Source organism: Pristiophorus japonicus, chromosome 19 (genome assembly GCF_044704955.1).
Source record: "Pristiophorus japonicus isolate sPriJap1 chromosome 19, sPriJap1.hap1, whole genome shotgun sequence".
In the NCBI taxonomy this organism is placed as follows: Eukaryota; Metazoa; Chordata; class Chondrichthyes; family Pristiophoridae; genus Pristiophorus; species Pristiophorus japonicus.
Genome location: NC_091995.1, coordinates 36581894 through 36608676, shown reverse-complemented (window position 1 = coordinate 36608676; position 26783 = coordinate 36581894). Strand labels below are relative to the sequence as shown.

General features: G+C 44.3%; 1 protein-coding gene across 1 annotated transcript in view; it reads left to right on the top strand.

Moving 5' to 3' along the window:
• LOC139230173 (complement C4-like) overlaps positions 1–26783 on the top strand; it is a 192202-nt gene that overhangs the window by 153449 nt on the left and 11970 nt on the right. Inside the window, exons 28-33 of the mRNA XM_070862015.1 lie at positions 87–245; positions 1919–1978; positions 14273–14366; positions 23512–23668; positions 24464–24566; positions 26482–26556. Of these exons, the coding sequence (XP_070718116.1) occupies positions 87–245; positions 1919–1978; positions 14273–14366; positions 23512–23668; positions 24464–24566; positions 26482–26556 (648 nt within the window). The remainder of the gene's footprint in view (positions 1–86; positions 246–1918; positions 1979–14272; positions 14367–23511; positions 23669–24463; positions 24567–26481; positions 26557–26783) is intronic.

Here is a 26783-nt window from a genome sequence, read left to right as displayed (position 1 = left end):
AGTTAGCACATTGGTTCAGCACTAATCCATCCGTCAGTTAGTTAATGGGCACATTTTAATGTACTTCCTCTCTTTCTGTTGACAAGGACACGGTGATTGCCCTGGAAGCACTGTCAGAGTACAGCATTGCTACCTTTCTGCCGGAGGAAGTAGATCTTCAGTTTACGTTCAGCAGTCCTGGTAGAAGTGGCAAGAAAATTATCAAAATAAAGAGAAGTAACGCTTTGATACAGGATGAGCTGAAGGTAAGAATGGAATCCAAAGGCAATTCTGCAGTTTCAATGTATACATTGGCTAGATTTCGATGCATTCTTTTATGGACATGCTTATTTGCAACACCTAAAGCTCATATTGGTCCCCTTCGATGATGTGCTGATTGGTCCCCTTGCAGGACAAGACACACCCAACAGTTTGCCTGGAATGTGTAATTAGAACCACCCTGCCTATGTAATCAGTGACTTTACAAAGTGTAATTCGAACCATTCTGACTGCTGACTCCAGACAGAACAGAGCTCACTTGGAACAGGCAGGGCTCACACTCACGGGTTAAGACCTTCTCCCACCCCACAAACAAGTTGCTTCCCCCACGGCCATAGTTCCTGACCTGACCTCCTTCCCCTCCCTGCCCTAGTTCCTGACCCCCTTCCCCCTCCCCGTCCAAGTTCCTGACCTCCTCCACTTACCAACCATAGTTCCTGACCTATTCACAACCCTCCCACATTCCTGACTTCCCACACCCAAGTTCCTGACTTTCTCCACCCAAGTTTCTGACAGTCTCCCCCCCCGTCCAAGTGCCTGACCTTCCCCACCTCCCTTGCCGCCTTGGTGGTGCATTGTGTGTGTGTCACAGATTGTTAACAGGTTTACTGTGTATGAAGTGAATAGAGACAGTGCTGTGATTCCTGGACTTGATCCAGTCCAATGATGTCACTTGCCATGCACAGACCCAGCTTTCCGAGAAATGCACCCGGTCTCGGGGGAGGAGAGGGAGAAAGTTATGGGGGTATAAAGGGGTGGTGTTTGAATAACGTGAATGATATTACCATCTGAATCACATTATCGCTCTCAAACCCCCCCACCCGCTTTCGACCTGAATCACCTTCTTGCGCCGTGCCCACCGTGCTCTGCATATTCTTTACACCGTCCAAAGAGTTCCTGACCTCCTCTCCCCTCCCGCTCCCCTACGATTCCCATCTCTATCCTCCCTGATTCCCACTCTCTCTCCTTTCAATTCTCTCTCTTTAGCTCCTGATTCCCTCTCCCTCCACTTCCTATCTCTCTCCCTCTGATTCACTCTCTCCCCCTCTCCCTCTGATTTCCTCTCCCTCCGAGTTGCTCTCTTCCCCCTCTCCCCACCTCTGATTCCCTCTGCCTCCCATTCCTTCTATCGCCCTCTGAAGCCATTTCCCCCTCTCCCCACCCTCCCATTCCATCTCTCCCCTTCCGACACCCCCTCTCTCCCCACTCCCTCCCCCTCCGATTCCATCTCTCTTGGATGCCAGGCCGCTAATCTGACTGAACCCCTTCCTGGTCGCTCACTGGACCTAACTTAAACAGTTGTAGAGCTCGCTGTAGCTCTCCAGTTTAACTGAAGGGGAGAGATGTTGTGACGCGCCAGCGCGATGATGCCTGACAGCGGTGGAGAACCCGTCCCGCGCCACTTCCGCCCCCATTATGACAGTCACTCCATTCCCAGCCCCAATCCCACCCCCATCATGACCAACTTCCACCCACTCAAAAAAAAAGCAACAAAGAGCTGAATTTCGCAAGATGTACCGTCGCATCAATTGCGGTGGCCAAAATACAAGAAACAGTAGGTGTGACCTGTTCCCGGCGGGGGTGAATTTCAGCCACTTGATTTGTAAACTATACACTGTACCCTGTTTCATAATACGTAACTCATTTTGTCTCATGGTAGTTCCCCGTGGGTGAAAACATTAACATCGATCTATCGGGTAGAGGGAATGGAACGCTCACTGTGAGTAAATACTTTGAAGTTGTGCATTGTTTAAACAACTTATTTCCTGGTGTTGTACCACCATGAATGAACATACACAATCTGTTGGCAAATATCATTATGAAACAAAAGGTTTTGAGCTTGCTCAAGACCCACTATACTCTATAAACCTGCTGCTGTTCCGGACTTTCCGCTAATTGAGGACAAATTAATTTTACTACTTAGGTGTATGACCAAGTCTTGAAATTCCAGCCCATCCACCCCTACACCGCACTGGTGTGTCTCGACCCCAACCCACTACATGTCCTAGTGGGAGCGTTTGCTGTTAGGGAGGGTTTAAACTAATATGGCAGGGAGATGGGAATCTATGCAGGGAGACAGAGGGAAGTAAAATGGGGGCAGAATCAAAAGGTGGAAAGGAGATAAGGAAAAGTGGAGAGCAGAGAAATCAACGGTAAAACTCAAAAAGGGCCACGTTACAACATAATTCTAAAAGGACAAAGAGTGTTAAAAAGCAAGCCTGAAGGCTCTGTGTCTCAATGTGAGGAGCATTCATAATAAGGTGGATGAATTAACTGCAAAGATAGCTGTTAACAGATATGATGTAATGGGGATTACGGAGACATGCCTCCAGGGTGACCATGGCTGGGAAATCAACACCCAAGGGTATTCAAAATTCAGGAAGGATAGACAGAAAAGAAAAGGAGGTGGGGTAGCGTTGCTGGTTAAAGAGGAGATTAACGCAATAGCAAGGAAAAACATTAGCTTGGATGATGTAGAATCTGTATGGGTAGAGCTGTGGAAAACGGTAGTGGGAGTTGTGTACAGACCACCAAACAGTAGTAGTGAGTTTGGGGGTGGCATCAAACAGAAAATTATGGATGCGTGCAATAAAGCAACAGCAGTTATCATGGGTGACTTGAATCTACGTATAGATTGGGCGAACCAAACTGGCAGCAATACGGTGGAAGATGATTTCCTGGAGTGTATAAGGGATGATTTTCTAGACCAATATGTCGAGGAACCATCCTAGACTGGGTGTTGTGTAATGAGAGAGGATTAATTAGCAATCTTGTTATGCGAGGCCCCTTGGGGAAGAGTGACCATAATATGGTAGAATTCTCCATTAAGAAGGTGATTGATACAGTTAATTCAGAGACTAGGGTCCTGAACTTAAAGAAAGGTAACTTTGATGGTATGAGACGTGAATTGGCTAGGGTCGACTGGAGAATGATACTTAAAGGGTTGACGGTGGATAGGCAATGGCAGACATTTAAAGATCACATGGATGAACTTCAACAATTGTACATCCCTATCTGGTGTAAAAATAAAATGGGGAATGTGGTTCAACCATGGCTAACAAGGGAAATTAAGGATAGTGTTAAATCCAAGGAAGAGGCAAATAAATTGACTAGAAAAAGCAGCAAACCTGAGGACTGGGAGAAATTTTGAATTCAGCAGAGGAGGACAAAGGTTTTAATTAGGAGGTGGAAAATAGAGTATGAGAGTAAGCTTGCGGGAACATAAAAACTGACTGCAAAAGCTTCTATCGATATGTAAAGAGAAAAAGATTAATGAAGACAAATATAGGACCCTTGCAGTCAGAATTAGGTGAATTTATAATGGGGAACAAAGAAATGGCAGACCAATTGAACAAATACTTTGGTTCTGTTTTCACTAAGGAAGTCACAAATAACCTTCCGGAAATATTAGGGGACCGAGGGTCCGGCGAGAAGGAGGAACTGAAGGAAATCGTTATTTATCAGGAAATTGTGTTAGGGAAATTGATGGGATTGAAGGCCGATAAATCCCTAGGGCCTGATAGTCTGCATCCCAGAGTACTTAAGGAAGTGGCCCTAGAAATAGTGGATGCATTGGTGATCATTTTCCAACAGTCTATCAACTCTGGATCAGTTCCTATGGACTGGAGGGGAGCTAATGTAACCCCACTTTTTAAAAAAGGAGGGTGAGAGAAAACAGGGAATTATAGACCGGTTAGCCTGACATCGGTAGTTGGGAAAACGTTGGAATCAATTATTAAAGATGTAAAAGCAGCACATTTGGAAAGCAGTGACAGGATCGGTCCAAGTCAGCATGGATTTATGAAAGGGAAATCATGCCTGACAAATCTTCTGGAATTTTTTGAGGACATAACTAGTAGAATGGACAAGGGAGAACCAGTGGATGTGTTGTATTTGGACTCTCAAAAGGCTTTTCACAAGGTCCCACATAAGAGATTAGTGTGCAAAATTAAAGCACATGGTATTGGGGTAATGTAGTAATGTATTGACGTGGATAGAGAACTGCTTGGCAGACAGGAAGCAGAGAGTCGGGATAAACAGGTCCTTTTCAGAATGGCTTGCAGTGACTAGTGGGGTGCCGCAGGGCTCAGTGCTGGGACCCAAGCTATTTACAATATACATTAATGATTTAGACGAAGGATTTGAATGTAATATCTCCAAGTTTGCAGATAACACTAAGCTGGGTGGCAGTGTGAGCTGTGAGGAGGATGCTAAGTGGCTGCAGGGTGACTTGGACAGGTTGCTTGAATGGGCAAATGCATAGCAGAGGCAGTATAATGTAGATAAATGTGAGGTTATCCACTTTGGTGGCAAAAACAGGAAAGCAGAATATTATCTGAATGGTGACAGATTAGGAAAAGGGGAGGTGCAACGAGACCTGGGTGTCATGACACATCAGTCATTGAAAGTTGGCATGCGGGTAAAGCAGGCTGTGAAGAAGGCAAATGGCATGTTGGTCTTCATAGCAAGTGGAATTCAGCATAGCAGCAGGGAGGTCTTACTGCAGCTGTGCAGGGCCTTGGTGAGGCCACACCTTGAATATAGCGTCCAGTTTTGGTCTCCTAATCTGAGGAAGGACATTCCTGGTATTGAGGGAGTGCAACGAAGGTTCACCAGTCTGATTCCCAGGATGGCAGGACTGACATATGAAGATCGACTAGGCTTATATTCCCTGGAACTTAGATGAATGAGAGGGTATCTCATAGAAATATATAAAGTTCTGACGGGACTGGACAGGTTAGATTCAGGAAGAATATTCCTGATGTTGGAGAAGTCCAGAACCATGGGTCACAGTCTAAGAATAAGTGTTAAGCCATTTAGTACCAAGATGAGGAGAAACTTCTTCACTCAGAGAATTCCACAGGTTCACAGTTCTCTATCACAGAAAGTTGTTGAGGCCAGTTTTTTTGATTTATTCAAAAGGGAATTAGATGTGGCCCTTACGGCTAAAGGGGTCAAGGGGTATGGAGAGAAAGAAGGAATGGAGTAGTAAAGTTGCATGATCAGCTATGATCATATTGAATGGCGGTGCAGGCTCGAAGGGCTGAATGGCCTACTCCTGCACCTATTTTCTATGTTCCTGTGTTTCTATGTTACTTTACGCACCTTGGTTAGACTGCACTTGAAGTACTGCGCACAGTTCTGGTCTCTATATTATGAAAATGATATCGAGGCACTGGAGGAGGTGCAAAAAAGATTTACAAGGATGGTACCAGAATGGAGAGGTTATAAATATCAGAAAATATTGAACGGTCTGGGTCACTTTTCTCTAGAAAGCTGAGGCCTTACCTGATAGAGACCTTTTGGATTATTAAAGCTTTTGATAGGTTAAACGTGGCGAAGATGTTCCCACTTGTGGGGTCACCAAGACTAGGGGCATCAATATAAGATAGTACCTAATAAAGTCAGTTAGGAATTCAGGAGCAACTTCTTTATGCAGAAATTGGTTAGAATGTGAAACTTCCTACCGCAAGGAGTAGTTAAGAGGAACAGTATACATTCGTTTAAGGGGAAGCTAGATAAGTAACTGATGGAGAAAGGAGTAGAAGATTATGCTGATAAAGTTAGATGAGTAATGGTAGGAGATGGCACATGCGGAGTATAAGCAGCAGCATAGACCAGTTGGGCCAAATGGCCTTTTTCTGTGCTGCAAACTCTATGTAATTCTATGCTATAAAAACAGTCCATTCATATTGAGAAGTAACTCTTATCCAATTACATAAGCAGGTATCATCATTATATGTTTGCATCTCACCAACATCGAACATTTTGTCACTGAACGCTGAAAGACATTCTGAGGGGGAAGGGTGAACATCCAGAGGTCGTGGTCCATATCGGGACCAATGACATAGGTAGAAAGAGGGATGAGATCCTGCAGGCAGATTTTAGGGAGCTAGGAAAGAGATTAAAAAGCAGGACCTCAAAGGTGGTTGTTGTGAATGGAGAAAGAGTCAGACTGAACTTTGTGAGCTCAAAGTAAAGTGTGACCTTAGTCTTTTATTGCAGGTCTCCAGAATGCCTCTCCAACCTGTGAAGCCTCCTTAAATACCTGTGCTCCCAAGGGATTATGGAATTCCTTGGGATTCCAGGGGATGAAACCACTGGTGGCTGTACAGAATAAATACAAGTCCACATATATAACAACACTCCCCACCAAAGTCAATAGTGTAATTATTTACAATGTGAGTCGATCTAGGGCCCTTATTGCCCTGGTTGATCGTCTCGGTATGAAAGCTGGTGTTGTTGAATCATTTGTTGGGCCCTCGCTGGGCTGCCTGGTCTGTTGGGCCCTGCAGGGCTGCTGTGGGTGATGGGTTCTGCTTCGTAGTCAACCGTGGTGCCGGTTGCCACTGGTGTGTACGTTGGGGGATCAAAAAAGATAGGGTCCAAGGTGGGTTGCTCAGGAAAGTCCGTGAATCTGAGTTTGATTTGGTCCAAGTGTTTCTGGTGAATGAGTCCATTTGAAAGTTTGACCCGAAACACCCTGCTCCCCTTCTTGGCCACGACAGTGCCATGAAGCCACTTGGGACCTTGTCCATAATTTAATACAAATACAGGGTCATTGATTTCACTCTCGCGTGACACATTTGCGCTATCATGCTATGCATTTTGTTGAAGCTGCCTGCTCTCTACCTGTTCATGTAGATCAGAGTGAATTAAGAAGAGCCTTGTCTTAAGTGATCTTTTCACGAGCATTTCAGCAGGTGGGACCCCAGTGAGTGAGTGGGGTCTCGTGCGGTAGCTAAGCAGGACGCGGGATAGGCAAGTCTGCAATGAGCCTTCAGTTACCCTCTTCAAGCCTTGCTTGATGGTTTGCACTGCTCTCTCTGCCTGACCATTGGACGCTGGTTTAAACGGGGCAGATGTGACATGTTTGATCCTGTTACGGGTCATGAATTCTTTGAACTCAGCACTGGTAAAACATGGCCCGTTGTCGCTCACCAGGACGTCGGGTAAGCCGTGTGTGGCAAACATGGCCCGCAGGCTTTCAGTAGTGCCAGCAGACGTGCTAGCCGACATCATCTCACATTCAATCCACTTGGAGTATGATAGAGTATTCAAACAGGCTCATTTAGACAGGCTGTGAAAATTCACAGACAACAAGTCAGAGATGCTACATGCATTTCAGCCACATTGCATTAACTCATCAATCAACTTGACATTTTCGGACCTTGGGTAGCGAGCCAATAAAACGTTAAAAGACTTTCAATTGAGCCAATAAGGTCAAAGAAGGCGAGTTCTTTTCTGTAAATTGATCCAGGCATAAATACAGCCATTTTGACCATGTGTCTCAGTAAGACAAAGAAACTGGCAATCAGTCAGCAGTTTGTTGCTCTCTGCCGAGATTAAAAAGTTAAAACTACCATCGGAGTTCGTATTTCATTGGAAATTAAGAGATCTAACAGAGTACGCGTCTACAAACACAAGGAACATTTTACCGAAAAACAGGCCGCATTGTCGACGTGTACTCTAGACCATGGTTTAGAGGGCCAAGACCATAAACTTAGTGGTGCCTCCCTGGGTACATTGCTTAACTGCGAGCATGTATTACATCTGTGAACGCAGGACCCTAAGTCCGCATCAATACCGGGCTATCACACGTGGGATCTGGCTATCGCTTTCATCATTATGATGCCTGGGTTGGTACTGTGGAGATCATTGATGACGGTGTCTCTGCCCTTCTTGGGGCTACTACTCGATTGTCCCACAGAAGGCAGTCTGCCTATATAGACATTTCATCTTTGCGCCGCTGGAACTGCTTTATCTCTTCCTGTATTTCCACGAGGAAACTGGACCAGCTCCCATGAAGCACACAGCTTTTGACTAGAGATAACAAGGGATCCTGGCTTGTTCAGGTTTTGATCTGCCGGGCAGTGATGGGTGATTGCTCACTCTCAAATGCTTCCATAACCATGGCTAGATCTGCGGGCTGTGCCATTTCCACTCCTGTGGTGGGCAATGGCAGCCTACTGAGAGCATCGGCATAGTTTTCTGTGCTGGCCTGTGGTGGATCGCGTAGTTGTATGCGGACAACATGAGCACACATCTCTGGATGCGGGCCGATGCATTGGTATTTATCCCTTTACTCTCGGAAAACAGGGATATAAGTGGCTTATGGTCAGTTTCCAATTCGAATTTTAGCCCAAACAGGTATTGATGCATTCTCTTTACCCCATAGACACATGCTAATGCTTCTTTTTCAATCATGCTGTAGGCTCTCTCAGCCTTAGACAGACTCCTGGATGCAAAAGCAACTGGTTGCAGTTTCCCAAAATCATTAGCTTGTTGCAATACACACCCGACGCCAAATGACGATGTATCACATGCTAGTAGCAAATGCTTACATAGATCATACAACACAAACAACTTGTTTGAGCATAACAATTTTCTCGCTTTTACAAAGGCATTTTTTTGGCTTTTGCCCTAAACCCATTCACCCCCTTTTTGTAGCAAGACATGTAGTCATTCTAGCAGTGTGCTGAGACCCAGTAAAAAGTTACCAAAGTAGTTCAAGAGTCCCTGAAATGACCGCAGCTCCATCACGTTCTGTGGCGTCAGTGCGTTCTCGATTGCCTCCGTCTTCACGTTGGTGGGCCTGATGCCATCCACCGCAATCCTCCTTCCCAAGAACTCCACTTCAGGCACCAGGAAAACGCACTTCGAGCGTTTTAACCTGAGGCCCCACGTGATTGAGTCGACTAAGAACCTCCTCCAGGTACTGCAGGTGCTCGACTGTGTTCCAGCCTGTGAGCAAGATGTCGTTCTGGAAGACCACGGTGTACGGGACCAACTTCAGTAAACTTTCCATGTTTCTCTGAAATATCGCTGCTGCTGATCGGATTCCATATAGGCAGCTGTTATAAACAAAAAGACCATTGTGCATGTTGATGATTCCTCCAGTAACTGCATCATGAAGGCTGAAGTCAGATACAGCTTCATGAACGGTCTTTACTCCCGCTAGCTTTGCAAAGAGGTCAACGGGTTTTGGTTGTGGGTATTGGTCCTGCAGGGAGAAATGATTGATAGTTACTTTGTAATCGTCACAGTTCTGACGGTGCCGTCTCCCTTGAGGACTGGGACAATAGGACTGGCCCACTCGCTGAACTCGATTGGTGAAATGATGCCCTCTCGTTGCAGCCGTTCTAGCTCGATCTCTACACTTTCTCTTATCATGTACGATATTGCTCTTACCTTGTGATGGATGGGTCACGCCTCCAGAATTAGGTGGATCTGCATTTTTGCTCCTTGGAATTTCCCAATGCCTGGTTCGAACAGCGAAGGAAATTTGTTTAAGACCTGGGCACACAAAGTGTCATCAGCGGGCGATAGCGCTCGGACGTCGTCCCAGTTCCAGCATATCTTTCCCAGCCAGCTCCTGCCGAGCAGTGTGGGACCATCGCCCGGTTCCACCCAGAGTGGTAGCTTGTGCACCGCTCCATCATAGGAGACCTTTACGGTAGCACTGCCAATTACAGGAATAAGTTCTTTCGTGTAAGTTCTTAGTTTCGTGTGAACTGGAGTTAAGTCTGGCCTTGAGGCCTTGTTGCACTACAACTTTTTGAAAGTCTTTTTGCCCATGATGGACTGGCTCGTGCCTGTGCCCAGTTCCATTGACACCGGGAATCCATTTAGTTCAACATTTAGCATTATCGGGGGACAATTTGTCGTGAATGTGTGCCCCCCATGTACTTCTGCCTCCTCGGTCTGAGACTCTGGTTTGTTGTTATCCTCCATGGATCTGTCCTCCTCTGCAACATAGTGGTTTGCAGGTTTAACAGGCTTTGCAGCTTGTCTGCACACTCGTTGGAGGTGTCTCATTGTTCCACAGCCCTTGCAAATGTACTCTTTGAATCGGCATGAATGGAAACGATGATCATCCCGTAGCGCCAACAAGGTGTTAATGGCCTTGCATTCATCACCCTTGATGGTGGACTCTGAGTCATCTGTGGACGTGTAGCTGCAGGTATGTGTGACCTGCCCTGTACGTTATAATTTGAAAATAACATCACTTTGCTCACAGTACTTGTAGCAGCACTTGTGTGCTGAGAGATTTGCTTCGTATTGTCGCTGGTGGCAATGAACACCTGGGCTATCGCTATGGCCTTACTCAAGGTTGGGGTCTCTACAGTCAAAAGTTTGTGAAGTATGGTTTCATCGCCAATGCCAAGTATGAAAAAGTCTCTGAGAACGTGCTCCAAATGTCCTACAAATTCGCAATGTCCTGTAAGGCGTCTTAGCTCGGTGACATAACTCGCCACTTCCTGGCCTTCAGACCTTTTGTAGGTGTAGAACCGGTACCTCACCATCAGAACGCTTTCCTTCAGGTTCAAATGCTCTTGGACCAGTGTGCACAAATCGTCGTACAATTTCTCTGTGGGTTTCGCTGGAGAGAGCAGATTCTTCATGAGGCCATACGTTGGTGCCCCACAGACGATGAGGAGGATCGCCCTTCATTTGGCAGTGCTCTCTTCCCCATCTAGCTCATTGGCCATGAAGTATTGGTATCGCTCCACTAAAGTTTCCCAATCAGCTCCCTCCGAGAATTTATCCAGGATGCCCACTGTTCTCCGCATCTTTGGGTTCGCTATTTGTATCTCGTCGCCAGTTGTTGTATATTGAGAAAGAGTCAGACTGAACATTGTGTGCTCAAAGTAAAGTGTGACTTTATTCTTTTATTGCAGGTCTCCAGAGTGCTTCTCCAACCTGTGAAGCCTCCTTAAATACCTGTGCTCCCAAGGGATTATGGCAACCCTTGGGACTCCAGGGGATGAGCCCTCTGGTGGCTGTACAAAGTAAATACAAGTCCACATATATAACAGTAGTAATTTCTGGATTACTTCTGGTGCCACGTGCTACAGAAATAGGAGGATAGACCAAATAAATGTGTGGCTGGAGAGATGGTGCAGGCGGGAGGTTGTAGCTTCCTGAGGAACTGGGATAATTTATTGGGAGGTGGGACCTGTACAAGCTGGATGGGTTGCATCTCAACAGAGCCAGGACCAATATCCTCGTGATGGGCGTGGGGGAGGGGGCGGGGTGTGGGGGTTTGTGAGTGCTGTTAGGGAGGTTTAAAAGTAGTTTGGCAGGGGTTGTGAACCGGAGAGTAGATTGAGAAAGGAGAGAAACAAAGCTGGAAATGGAAAGTAGAAAATTAGTAGGCAGGTTTGGAAGGCAGAGGAAACAGAGTCTAGAAAATAGACAATAAGGGAGTTTGGCAGTGCTAAATGGCATATACTTCAATGCAAGGAATCTGGCAAATAAGGCAGATGATCTGAGGGCACAGACAGACACGTGGACGTATGATATTAAAGCTATCACTGAGACATGGTTGAAAGACGGACAAGAATGGAAGCTCAACATTCCCGGTTACAGGGTTTTTAGATGGGATAGAGGAGGGGATATAAAAGAAGGGGGCTTTGCTCAAATAAACAACTACAGCTATCAGCAGGGGTGATATGTTCAAAAAATCATGAAATGAGGCCATGTGGGTTGAACTGGAGAACACAAAAGGGGTGATCACGCTGCTGGGAGTGTACTATCAACCTCCAAATAGTCAAAAGGAGATAGAAGAGAAAATATATAAGCAAATTGCTGAGAAGTGCAGAAACAATAAGGGAGAAAGAGAAGGGGATTTCAACTACCCTAATATTAACTGGGATAAAATTGTGTAAAGGGGATAGAGGGTGCAGAAATCCAAAATGCATTCTGCCGAACTTTTTTAGCCAGTACGTAGCAAGCCCAACAAGGGAGAGGGCGATTCTGGACTTTGTTTCATAGTATGAAGCTGGGCAGGTGGAAGGCGTATCAGTTAGGGATCATTTAGGTAATAGTGATCATAATTCAGTTGTATGAATGGTTGTTATGGAAAAGGACAAAGATAGGCCAGGAATAAAAAATCTCAATTGGGGAAAAGTCAATTGTACTAAGCTGAGATGTGATTTAGCCAAAGTGGACTGGAATCAGCAACTTGAAGCTAAATCAGTGTCAGAGCAGTAGGAGGCATTCAAGGAGGAGATCGTGAGGATTCAGAGCAAGTATGTTCTCTTTAAAAAATAAGGGTGGGGCTATCAAATGGTTGTTAAGGGGCATACTGCGTATGATAAAGAAAAAAGGGAGGCTTATGACAGATACCGAAGGCTCAATACTGCAGAAACCCTAGAGGAGTATAGTTAGTGCTAATGTGAAATTAAAAAGGAAGTTAGGAAAGCAAAGAGAACATGAAAAAATGTTGGCAAGTAAAATCAAGAAAAACCCAAAGATGTTTTATAAATACATTAAGAGCAAGAGTATAACTAGAGCATTAATCAAGCACTGTCAGCATGGATTTGTTCAAGGATGGCCATGTCTGACTAACTGAATTGAATTTTTCGTGGAGCAAACAAGGAGGGTCGATGAGGATAGTGCATTTGATGTCGTTTACATGGATTTTAGCAAGGCTTTTGATAAAGTCCCACATAGCAGACTGGTCACGAAAGTAAAAGCCCATGAGATCCAGGTCAAAGTGGCAAGTTGGATCCAAAATTGGCTCAGAGGCAGGAAACAAAGGCTAATGGTCAATGGGTGTTTCTGTGACTGGAAGGATGTTTCCAGTAGGGTTCCGCAGGGCTCAGTATTAGGGCCCTTGCTTTTTGTGGTATATATCAATGATTTAGACTTGAATGTAGGGGGTAGGAGTAAGAAGTTTGCAGAGGATAGAAAAATTGGTTGTGTGGTTGATAATGAAGAAGAAAGCTGCGGACTGCAGGAAGTCATCAATAGAAAGGTCAGGTGGGCAGAACAGTGGCAAATGGAATTCAATCCAGAAAAGTGAGAGAGAATGCATTTGCGGAGGGCTAACAAGACAAGGGAATAAACAGGAAATGGTAGGACACTGAGAAGTGTATAGGAACAAAGGGACATTGGAGTGCATATCCAGAGATCCCTGAAGGTAACAGGACAGGTAGTTAAGCTGGTTAAGGAGGCATATGGGATACTTGTCTTTATTAGCTGAGGCATAGAATATAAGGGCAGGTAGGTTATGTTTGAACTGTATAAAATACTAGTGCGGCCACAGTTGAGTACTGTGTGCAGTTCTAATCACCACATTACAGGAAAGATGTGATTGCATTAGAGAGGGCACAGAGGAGATTTAGGAGGATGTTGCCTGGACTGGAGAATTTTAGCTTTGATGAAAGATTGGATAGACTGGAGTTGTTTTGTTTGCAACAGAGGAGGTTGAGGAGAGCCCTTATTGAGGTGTATAACATTATGAGGGGCCTGGATAGAATGCCTAGAAAGGACCTTTTTCCCTTAGCAGAGGAGTCAAAATCCAGGGTGCATAGATTTAAGGTATTTGATAGGAGATTTAGAGAGGATTTGAGGAGAAATATTTTCACCCAGACTGTGGTGAGGGTCTGGAACTCACGTGTAGAAAGGGTGCAAGAGGGATACATTCACCCACATTTCAAAAGTACTTGGATATGCACTTGAAATGCCAAAACCTATAAGGCTTCAGACTAAGAGCTGGAAAGTGAGATTAGGCTGGATAGCTATTTGTCGGTCGGCACAGACACGATGGGCTGAATGGCCTCCTTCCATGCTGTAAATTTCTATGATTGTATGATTTTTCCTTCTATCTCACCCCACACTCCAAGAGTGCTGCTGTTACTGATACTGGCATCAGATATACATTGCTCGTCTTGTGACATGTTAAAGAAACTTGTCACGATTCATCTGCAACAAGGTAAAGATTGTCGGGAGATTACCTTCCTTCCTTGCATTCTCAACAAATGTGAATAGTTATTATAAAACATACTGACCATTCCATTACAATAGCAATCGGTGTAATTTTCCTCCTGTCTTTTCAATGCCGCTAACTCATCGTGACCGGAGAGACTCCTTTCTTGGTGTATTAGAAACACTTTCCTTGTTTCTCACAAACATATCCACACACATCACCATTCCACACATCCGTTGTAAACCTATGATGTTGTGGCTCCTGATTTTAACCAGGTTTTATTTCTGATGCTTGTAGATTCTGAAAACATACCACCTTCTGGCGGAACCCACCGGCACCTGCAATTATTTCAGACTTGAAGTTACGGTCAAAGGCAAGGTGGAATTTGTGGGTGAGTATCGTATGACCCCAACTTTTCATAGAATAAGAGAAATTTACAGCATAGAAGGAGGCCATTTGACTCATCCTGCCTGTGCTGGCTCTTTAAAGAAGCAGTCTTGCTAAATCCCACACTCGCGCTTAATGTCCGTAACCACGTATGTTCCTGATCTTCAAGTACCTGTCAAACTCCCGATTAAAATTATTCATGGAATTAGCTTCCACCACCTTTCCAGGCAGAGATTTGCAGATCCCGACAACTCTCAGAAAATAGCTCTTTGTCTCCCCTCTCGATTTTTATCAATGATTTTTAAATTTAAGGCCTTGGGTTATTGACCCACACGGCAGAGGGAATAGTTTTTCTCTATGGACTCTGACAAAACCTCTAAACAGCTTGAAAACCTCTATTAAGTAACCTTTTAACCCTCCCTCATCGCTGGCATTATCCCGGTAAACCTCCTCTGTACCCGATCGAATGTCTTTACATCTTTCCTGAAGTGTGGTGCCCAGAATGTCTACAATGCTCTAGCTGAGGCCTAACCAGTTATGTATCAACTTCCAGCATCATCTTTTGGCTTTTATATTCTATGCCGCTATTTATAAACCCAAGTAGACAATATGTTTCTGAAACACCAAATCAGCTTGCCCTGCCACATTTAACAATTTCCGTACAAAATCATCACACTATCTAGTATTGTGCAATGAGAAATGGTTAATGGTTACCTTGTCGTAGAGTGGCCATTAGGGAAGAGTGACCATAATATGATAGAATTTTATATTAAGTTTGAAAGTGATTTAGTTAAATCGAAAATAGTTTCTTAAATCTAAACGAAGCAAACCATGTAGGTATGAGGGCGAGTTAGCTAAGGTAGATTGGAAAACTATATTAAAAGGTACAACATTAGAGGAGCAATGGCTAGCATTTAAATAATTAATACAACACTTAAATCAAGTATACATTTTTTGAGCACAAAAACCCCACGGGAAAAGTGGTTGAACAGTGGCTAACAAGAGAAGGAAAAGATACTTTTAGATCAAGGGAAGAGTCTTATAATGTTGCCAAAGAGCTGTAAATCTGAGGATTGGGAGGATTTTAGAATTGTGCAAAGGAGGACAAAGAAATTGATTTAAAAAAAGAGAAAATAAGAAATAAGTACAGCAGGACCTGGGGATCATGGTGCATGAAACACAAAAGGTTAGTATTCAGGTACAGCAAGTGATCAGGAAGGCCAATGGTATCTTGGTCTTTGGCCCCTCGAGCATGCTCTGCCATTTAATACGATCACGGCTGATCTGATCATGGACTCAGGTCCACTTTGCTGCCCGCGCCACATAACCCCTTATTCCCTTATTGGTTAAGATACTATCTATCTCTGTCTTAAATTTATTCAATGACCCAGCTTCCATAGATCTCTGAGGCTGCGAATTCCACAGATTTACAACCCTCTGAGAGAAGAAATTCCTCCTCATCTCAGTTTTAAATGGGCAGCCCCTTATTCTAAGATTATGGCCCATAGTTTTAGTCTCCCCTATCAGTGGAAACATTCTCTCTGCATCCATTGTGTCAAGCCCCATCATAATCTTATAGGTTTCAATAAGATCACCTCTCATTCTTCTGAATTCCAATGAGTAGAGGCCCAACCTACTCAATAGGTTCTGCATAGGTCAACCCCCACAACTCCGGAATCAACATAGTGACCCTTCTCTGAATTGCCTCCAAAGCAAGTATATCCTTTCTTAAATATGGAAACCAAACCTGTACACAGTATTTTACATATGGCCTCACCAAAGCCCTGTATAACTGTAGCAAGATTTCCCTGCTTTTATACACCATCTTCTTTGCAATAAAGACCAAGATACCATTGGCCTTCCTGATCACTTGCTGTACCTGAATACTAACCTTTTGTGTTTCATGCACCAGGATCCCCAGGTCCTGCTGTACTGCAGCACTTCACAATTTTTCTCGATTTAAATAATAACTTGCTCTTCGATTTTTTTTCTGCCAAAGTGCATAACCTCACACTTTCCAACATTATGCGCCCAAGTTTCCACAAGAAAAAAAACGGGCGCCCCTCCGAGCTGGGCGCCCGTTTCTCGCGCCTAAAACGGCGCCTAAAAGAAACCTCGGTATTCTCCACCTACTTACAGGTCCTCTGGCCCTCAGCGCAGCCAGCACGAGCTGTGGGGGGACGGAGCCAGGTCCCTGCGCTGAAAACAGTGCCGGGACCTCTGCACATGCGCGCTACAGTCGGCACGTAAGTGCAGTAGCTCCAGGCGCCGAACTGTGTGGGAGGGGCCCGAGGCACGCAGCCCCTAGCCCTGGCTGAATGGCCTCACTGGGGCTGCGTGAATAAGGCTCCTCCCACGGCCAGCTCCCGCTTCCCCCCCCCCCCCCACCCCCGACCAGACCCGACACCCGCTCCCCCCCCCCCCTGCCTCCGGACCAGACCCGACACCCGCTCCCCCCCCCGCCTCCGGACCAGACCCGACACCCGCTCCCCGCCCCCCCGCCCCGACCCGAGACCCGACACCCGCTCCCCACCACCCCCCCCCCGACTGACCCGACCCGACCCGCGCTCCTGTTCCCGCTCCCCGCCCCCCCCCGACTGGACCCAACCCGACCCGCACTCCCGCCTCCCGACCCGCCCCGCACCCCGCCACTGGACCCGACTCCCGCTCCCGGACTGGATCCGATCCGACCTGACCTCACCCTCCCTCTCTCCCTCCCCCCCCCCCACCTCTCTCCCTCCCCCTCTCTCTCTCTCCCTCCCTCCCCCTCTCTCTCTCCCTCCCCCTCTCTCTCTCTCCCTCCCTCCCCCTCTCTCTCTCTCCCTCCCTCCCCCTCTCTCTCTCTCCCTCCCCCCCCTCTCCCTCCCCCTCTTTCTCTCTCCCTCCCTCCCCCTCTCTCTCTCTCTCCCTCCCTCCCCCTCTCTCTCTCTCTCCCTCCCTCCCCCTCTCTCTCTCCCTCCCTCCCTCCCCCTCTCTCTCTCCCTCCCTCCCTCCCCCTCTCTCTCTCCCTCCCTCCCTCCCCCTCTCTCTCTCCCTCCCTCCCTCCCCCTCTCTCTCTCCCTCCCTCCCTCCCTCCCCCTCTCTCTCCCTCCCTCCCTCCCTCCCCCTCTCTCTCTCCCTCCCTCCCTCCCCCTCTCTCTCTCTCTCTCCCTCCCTCCCCCTCTCTCTCTCCCTCCCCCCCCACCTCTCTCCCTCCCCCCCCCTCTCCCTCCCCCTCTCTCTCTCTCCCTCCCTCCCCCTCTCTCTCTCTCTCCCTCCCTCCCCCTCTCTCTCTCTCTCCTTCCCTCCCTCCCTCCCTCCCTCCCCCTCTCTCTCTCTCTCCTTCCCTCCCTCCCTCTCTCTCTCCTTCCCTCCCTCCCTCTCTCTCTCTCTCTCTCTCTCTCTCTCTCTCTCTGTATCTCTCTCACTCCCCCTCCCTCCCCCCCCCCCCCTCCCGCTCAGCAGCACGAACGGCTGCAGAATTCTCCCTGGCTGAAGCACTTTCACACAGGTAGGAAAATGGTTTATTTAATCTTTTCTTGGCTTATAAATGTTTATTCAGGTTGGATTTATTTGTATAATATTTGTAGAAGTATAAATAAGGATTTATTGTAGAATTTAATGAGTTCCCTCCCCCCCACCTCGTTCTGGACGCCTAATTTGTAACCTGCGCCTGATTTTTTAATGTGTAGAACAGGTTTTTTCAGTTCTACAAAAATCTTCACTGGCTCCATTCTACTTTAGTTTGAAGTACATTTTCACTGTGGAAACTTTCAAATCAGGCGTCAGTGGCCGGACACACCCCTTTTGAAGAAAAAATTCTGTTCCAAAGTAGAACTGTTCTACCTGACTAGAACTGCAGAAAAAAAAATGTGGAGAATTGCGATTTCTAAGATAGTCCGTTCTCTACCAGTTGCTCCTAAAAATCAGTTGTAAATCATATGGAAACTTGGGCCCAATATTCCATCTGCCAAATTTTGCCCAATCACTTAGCCTGTCTATGTCCTTTTGCACTGTTTTTGTGTCCTCACACATTGCGTTTCCTCCGATCTTTGTGCCATCAGCAAACTTGGCTATGTTACACTCAGTTCCTTCATCCAATTCGTTAATATAGATTGTAAATAGTTGGGGTCCCAGCACTGATTCCTGCGGCACCCCACAAGTTACTGATTGCCAACCCGAGAATGACCCATTTATCCCGACTCTCTGTTTTCTGTTAGTTAACCAATCCTCTATCCATGCTAATATATTACCCCCAACCCCGTAATTTTTTATCTTGTGCAGTTACCTTTTATGTGGCAACTTGTCAAATGCCTTTGGAAGTCCAAATAAACCACATCTGCTGGTTCCCCTTTATGCACCCTGTTTGTTACATCCTCTAAGAATTCCAGCAAATTTGACAAACGTGACTTCCCCTTCACAAAACCATGCTGACTCTGCCTGACTGAATTATGCTTTTCCACATGTCCTGCTACTGCTTCTTTAATACTGGATTCCAACATTTTCCCAACCACAGCTGTCAGGCTAACTGGGCTATCGTTTCCTGCTTTTTGTCTGCCTCTTTTTTAAATAGGTGTGTTACATTTGCAGTTTTCCAGTCTGCTGGGACCTCCCCAAAATCATGGGACTTTTGGTAAATTACAACCAATGCATTCGCTATCCCTGCTGCTACTTCTCTTAAGACCCTAGGATGCGAGCCATCAGGTCCAAGGGAATTATCTGCCTTTAGTCCCTTTATCTTACTGAGTGCCATCTCCTTAGTGATTGTGATTGTGGTAAGTTCCTCCCCCCCTATAGCCACTTGATTATCCACTGTTGGGATATTTTTAGTGTCCTCTAACATAAAGACTGATACAAAATATTTGTTCAGAGTTTCTGCCATCTCCATGTCCCCCATTACTAATTCCCCGATCTCGTCCTCTAAGTCACAAACATTTACATTAGCCACTCTTTTCCTTTTTATATACATATAGAAACTCTTGCTATCTGTTTTTTATATTTTGTGCTAGTTTATTTTCATAGTCTATCTTCTTAATCATTTTTTTAGTCATTCTTTGCTGGCTTTTAAAAGCTTCCCAATCTTCTGTCCTCCCACTAGTTTTGGCCACTTTGTATGCCCTTGTTTTTAATTGGATACCGTCCTTTATTTCTTTAGTTAGCCACGGATGGCTATCTTTTCTATTACACCTTTTCCTCCTAACTGGAATATATTTTTCTTGAGAGTTATGAAATATCTCCTTAATTGTACGCCACTGTTCACCACCGTCCTATACTTTAATGTATTTTTCCGGTCCACTTTAGCCAACTCTGCCCTCATATCTTGGCAGTCTTCTTAATTTAACCTTAGTATGCTGGTTCGAGATCCAACTTTCTCGCCCTCCATCTGAATTTGAAATTCAACCATGCTATGATCACTCATTCCAAGGAGATCCTTTACTAGGAGATTGTTTATTAATCATGTCCCATTATACAGGACCAGTTCTAAGATAACCTGCCCCCTGGTTGGTTCCGTTACTTACTGCTCAAGGAACCCGTCCCTTATGCACTCTATGAGCTCTTCCTCAAGGCTACCCTGACCAATTTGATTTGTCCAATCAATATGGAGCTTAAATTCACCCACGATTACTGCTGTTCCCTTTTTACAAGCCCCACTATTTCTTGGTTTATACACTAGCCAATAGAGTTGCTACTGTTAGGGGTCCTATAGACTACGCCCACCAGTGACTTCATCCCCTTATTATTCCTTATCTCCACCTAAACTGGAAGTTAGCAAATATAACCCCGCTATTTAAGAAAGGAGGGAGAGCGTCAACATCGAACTCCAAACCAGTTAGCCTGGCATAAATTTAAGCTCCATATTGATTGGATATATCAAATTGATCAGGGTAGCATTGAGGAAGGATTCATAGAGTGCATAAGGGATGGGTTCCTTGAGTAGTAAGTAATGGAACCAACCAGGAGACAGGCTATCTTAGATCTGGTCCTGTGTAATGAGACATGATTAATATGGAAAAAGCTAGATTATATTATTAAGGATATGGTAATAGGCCACTTAGAAAAATAATAATCATTCTTGACAAATTTGAGGTTGTAACTAGCAGAATAGATTAGGGGGAAACCAGTAGGTGTGGTGTATTTTGTACTTGTATTTTCACAGGCATTCGATAAGGTGCCACACAAGAGGTTATTGAACAAACTGAGGGCTCATGGGATTTGGGTAATTTACGAGCATGGATTGAGGATTGGTTAATGGACAGCAACAGAGAATAGAAATAAATTAGTCATTTTCGGGTTGGTGGACTAGTGGGGTTCCGCAAGGACCAGAGATTGTATTCACAATCTATATCAATGATTTGGATGAGGGCACTAAATGTAATATATCTAAGTTTGCTGATGATGCAAATTTAGGTGGGAATTTAAATTGTGAGGAGCATGCAAAGGGTCCTCAAGATGATATAGACAGGCTAAGTTATTGGGGAAGTGCATGGCAAATGGAATATAATATGGAGAAATGTGAAGTTATCCAATTTGGAAGGAAAAATAGAAAAGCAGAATATTTTTTAAATGGTGAGAGATTGGGAAATGTTGGTGTACAGAGGGAGCTGGGTTTCCTTGTACATGAATGACTGAAAGTTAACATGCAGGTGCAGCAAGCATTAAAGAAAGAAAATGGTATGTTGGCCTTTATTATAAGAGGATTCGAGAATAAGAGTAAAGACATCTTACTGCAATTATATAGGGCCTTGGTGGGACCACACCTGGAGTACTGTGTACAGTTTTGGTCTCCTTACCTAAGAAAGGATATACTTGCCATAGAAGGAGTGCAACATAGGTTCACCAGACTGATTGCTGGGATGGGGGGATTGTCCTAAGAGTAGAGATTGAGTAGACTAGGTCTATATTCTCTAGAGTTTAGAAGAATTAGAGGTGATCTCATTGAACCGTACAAAATTATTACAAGGCTTGACAGGGTAGATGCAGGGAGGATGTTTCCCCTGGCTGGGGAGTCTAGAACCTGGGGTTGCTGTCTCAGAATAATGGTGAATCATTTAGGCCTGAGATCAAGAGAAACTTCTTCACTCATAGGGTGATGAATCTTTGGAATTCTCTACCCCAGATGTCTGTGGATGCTCAGTCATTGATTATATTCACGACAGAGACTGATAGATTTTTGAATATTAAGGGAACCAAGGGATTTGTGGATAGTGCAGGGAAGTGGAGTTGAGGTCGACGATCAGCCCTAATCTTATTGAATGTCGGAGCAGGCTCGAGAGGCCAAATGGCCTACTCCTGCTACTATTTCTTATGTTCTTATGCTAATTTAACTATACTGTCTTTCCATATTGGTCCTCTCAATGTCCATCACTTCACAGTTTTTCGCATTGAGCTCCATCTGCCACGCTTGTGTGCATTGCACCATTCTATGAGTATAAGAAAATAAGAAATAGGAACGGGTGTATGCCCTATGGCCCCTCGAGCCTGCTCCGCCATTCAATAAGATCTTGGCTGATCATCAACCTCAACTCCACTTTCCCGCCAATCTCCATAATCCCTTGATTCCCCTCGACTCCAGCAATCGACCTATCTTAGCCTTGAATATATTCAGAGACTCAGCATCCACAGCCCTCTGGGGCTGATAATTTCAAAGAATTACAACCCTCTGAGTGAAGAAATTCCTCCTCATCTCTGTCTTAAGTGACCTTCCTCTTATCCTGAGACTGTGACCCCTAGTTTTAGACACGCTAGCCAGGGGAAACAACCTCTCAGCATCTACCCTGTCAATCCCCTTCAGAATCCTGTATGTTTCAATGAGATCACCTCTCAGTCTTCTTTTCCAGAGAGTATAGGCCCATTCTACACAATCTCTCATCATAAGACAGCCCACTCATCCCTGGAATCAATCTAGTGAACCTCCAGTTTACCGCTTCCAAGGCAAGTACATCCTGCTTTAAGAAAGGAGACCAAAACTGTGCACAGGACTTCAGATGTGGTCTCACCAAGGCCCTGTACAATTAGAGCAAGATTTCATTACTCTTGTACTCCAACACTCTTGCAATAAAATGCATGCCATTTGCCTTCCAATTGCTTGCTGTACCTGCATGTTGGCTTTCTGTGTTCCTTGCACAAGGACACCCAAATCTGTCTGAACACCAACATTTAAAAGTTTCTCACTACTTAACAAATATTATATTTTTTTATTCTTTCTACCAAATTGAATAACCTCACATTTCCTTACATTATACTCCATCTGCCACCTTACTGCCCATTCACTTAGTCTATCTATATCCCTTTGCAGACACTTTGTGTTCTCCTCAGAGCTTACTGTCCCACCTATCTTTTATCATCAGCAAACTTGCATACATTACACTCGATCCCTTCATCTAGGTCATTAATATAGATTGTAAAGAACTGAGGTCTCAGCACTGATCCTTGCAGCAACCCACTAGTTGCAGCCTGGCAAACTGAAAATGACCCGTTTTTCCCTACTCTCTATTTTCTGTCCATTGACCAATTCTCTATCCATGCTAATACATTACCTCCAATCCTATGAGCCCTTATCTTGTGGAATAACCTTTTATGTGGCACCTTATCGAATGCCTTTTGAAAATCAAATATACTACATCCATTGGTTCCCCTTTATCAACCCCGCTAGTTACATCCTCAAAAATCTTAAATAAATTTGTCAAACACGATTTCCCTTTCATAAAATTATCTTGACTCTGCCTAGTTATTCTATATATGTCATCCTGAAGTCAACTCTGTTGCCAAGTTTTGTAAATAAAATTATGGGATGATATGATAAACTCTCTTAAGACACGGAGAAGGTGATGACCATTCATCTCAATTGCATATTTAAAATATCGCACGACACTGTATCTCAGAGAGGTGACTGTTCATGCTTATATGTTGAATTGTGAGAAAACTCTACTTCATTAGTCCAACTCGACATACACCATTTTAAAATCACAAAATAATAAAATATTCCAACATATTCATGAACTTGTTGCATGCTACAAAACAGAAGCAAAGAAGGTGGAAATCCAAAAGCTGATAGTATGGACACGGTAATTTCTCTCTACTAAAAATTCCCCCAATGAACAGGAAGAGTTGGTTATTAATAGATGCACATTGAATGAATAGAATGACAATAAGGGTTTCCATTCTCACAGAACCCCCGGATTACGGCAACTATGAAGATTACGCCGACCCTTTTGTGGCGGACCAGCCGCTTGGTGCAATTGGCTGGTTCGATCTTCGAACCCGGAGAAGGAGAGATGCCCCGGCTGCTGATCAAGCTGCAACCATTTATTATGAAGTCTGTGTGTGGTCAGTGTCACAAACCTCTTCCACAGAAAACATTGTATGAAAAGGGAACAGGGCAAATATTAATTCTTTGGGGCAGGAAACAAGGTGCATTTCTGTAAAGGCATTACACATTTTCCAGAATTCACTTTGCAATATTAACAATTGATGATCAGATATTAATTACGTATTTATTTCTTTCCTACCATCCTTTCTTCCTTCCTTCCTCCCTACCTTCCTTGCTTCCTTTCTTTCTTTCGTTCGTCCTTTCGTTCCTTTCTTTCTCTTTTCTTTCATTGTTTCTTTCACTCCTTCATTTCTGTCTCTCCTTTCTTTCTTTCGTTCTTTCTCTCTTTCTCTCATCCTTTCTTACTTTCTTTCTTGCTTTCTTTCTTTCATTTTTTTTTCTCTCTTTCTTTCATTCTATCCTTCCTTCGAACTGTCTTTCCTCCATTCTATATATGTGATTGAAAACTGATACTGCATCAGGATAGGTATGCAGGCCATAACATAATGACTGAAATTGCGTTCTTGATATGATGTCTGGTGGTGTTGGTAAGACATGACTTGTGTCCCCAGGTTAAAGGATCCTCTAACCCTGTGTTTTGAAACACGTGATCATCTCTGTTCAAATCGCTCACCAAGCAATGTCTTGTCAATGCACAAAGAATACTCCCTTTCTATCTTGTATAAAGTGAAACTTTGCATTAGCTGTCCCTTCATACCCACAACACCCAGCGGAACTCTGATTGCACTCGGTACTAATTGATACAATTTGATAACGAATTGATTTGGTCTTTATTGCTCCATTTCACAAAGGCATCAACCCAATGGTGACAAGAATCAGAAAGTCACTGGAATGGCGATTGTGGACATCTCACTTCTCAGTGGATTTGAGCCGGAAAAGACAGATCTGGATCAGGTCAGACTTTCTTTCCTCCCGAGGTCAATGTTCGCAAGCGATTTATTGGGCAATGATCTAAATTATTAACTTGTTAAACACCCACTGCGTGTTTCTTGTCATGTCATGCAATCAATTCTAGCTTTTGGGGCATTTAAAATTACCTGTGTTATGTTTTTAACTGATTCAGGAGCAAGTTAAAATATTAAACATAATAATGCCTCACAAGTACATTGATATCGTTTAATACAGAGACTGGGGCAGTTCATATATTAACATGGTCCTGTAATCTAATTATGAAATTGATCTGAAGTTACTAAGAATGCTCTCGCTCGTAAGGGAAGTTTTCAGATCAAAGTGATCTTAATAAGAAAAAAATATATCTTTAATACTGAATAAAATAGGATCGGGGAAAACAGTACTGTCTGAAGATAGATTACCTTGAAATTCCATGTACAGATATAATATAGTCCCTGGTATATTTCGTTTAGAAATGTTTTCAGCCAAGACCAGTTCTGCTGACCCATGGTGAGGGAAGTTTACAGAAATAAGGAAAGTGAGATTGTAGTCAATGATTTTGAATGTTCTTTAGTTCCAAAGTCTCATATAATTAATAACGTTTAAAAATATATATTGTGAAAGATACCCTAGTCAAGCATATATATAAACATAGGGTTAGGATTAAATTTAATCTCACATGATTGTGCTTTTTCTTAATACTCTCTTTTACTTATAAATGGCTTGTGGATTTGAAATGTATCTAGAAATTTGTTAATTACCATGATTCTTTAGGGATTGATGTGTCAGGGTACAATTTAGCATCTGCTGAAAGTGCAGGATGTGTGATTCGTGCGTGTTGACTTCTTTTTGTCGCCACATTGTGAAATGACCCAGCCAAGATAGTCTTGAGATAGGAAGTGGGACAATAAGCTCAGGATGATTCGTTACATGCGGGGATGATAAATTGATTGGCCACCTGGTTGTTTGTAGGAACTATCGATATCTGGGTACCATGTTCACAACAACACTTATCAGGCCATAATGTTCAAAAGGACAGTGTGCGTGACGAGAGGCCAATAAATACCATGAGCTAGGCGTCACAATTTTCTGCACATTCACGATCAAAAACATCGATGAAGGTTACTTCTATACACAGGGGGGAAATGGTGTAATTGTGTGTATTTCTAAGTATGACTACTGCTTAGAGACAGAGTGTGTATCAAAAACTTGGTCAAACACAATAAAAGGATTAAGTTACAAAACATAATTAGCTGTCAGATGCAAATTATCTTCCAATGAGGACAGGCACAGAGGGACTACGATACGGACTACGATCCTTGGACATGCTGATGGACAGGGGTGAGATGGTCCACGTTCATCACAACGTGCAATTCGATTATTGGCCCATTTTGTCTCCCCAATGTTTCCGCTCAGTCTCGGCTGTTGTAGGTCCTTGGGAGCTTCCAACTCCCAAAGTGAGCTGAGTAGAAAGGGTTACTGCCGATATATACAGGCAGGTTTGCCTGAGCATGACCCAGTGTAACAGTGAATTCAAAGCAATATCCTTTCCCCAATAATTCCCTTGGTAGATATAAGGAACGTTGTGATAATGTGGACTGAGAACCATCAGCACTAAAACAGAGATCCTTACATCAGTGCATAAAAATGCACAGCAAGAAACGTGTTTGTCAGCATCTGTGGAGGGAAAGCAGAGTTAATTTTTCGGGTCGACGACCCTACATTAACCCTTCGTCGACCTGAAACGTTAACTCTGCTTTTCCCTCCACAGATGCTGCTTGACACGCTGAGATTTCCAGCATTTTCTCTTTTTATTTCAGTTTCCAGCATTCACTGTTATGCAGAAGAAAGATGTTATGTCTGTAAAGGGTGGATGTGACCATACATTTTAGTAATTGTAAATATATTTATTTCCCAGTTAAAAAATCTTGCCGATAGGTACATCGAGTCGTATGACTTCAAAGACGGGAGAGTGCTGCTCTATCTTCAGACGGTAATGTCACTATTTGCATGTATGTTTCATTTTGAAAATCATTTGTACAAGTTTTTACCCTTTCCCTCCTGGTTCAGTTTCACAAGCCCCAGGTAAGGAAATAATCTGGCGGTGAGCCGAGATAGAGTCCTGTCAAGCTATTGGACTTGAGAAATTGGGGTAAGGCCACAATTGCTTATAGGACTCTCGTCCTGCACCCACGCACACACAGCATCAGGAAGGTTTTC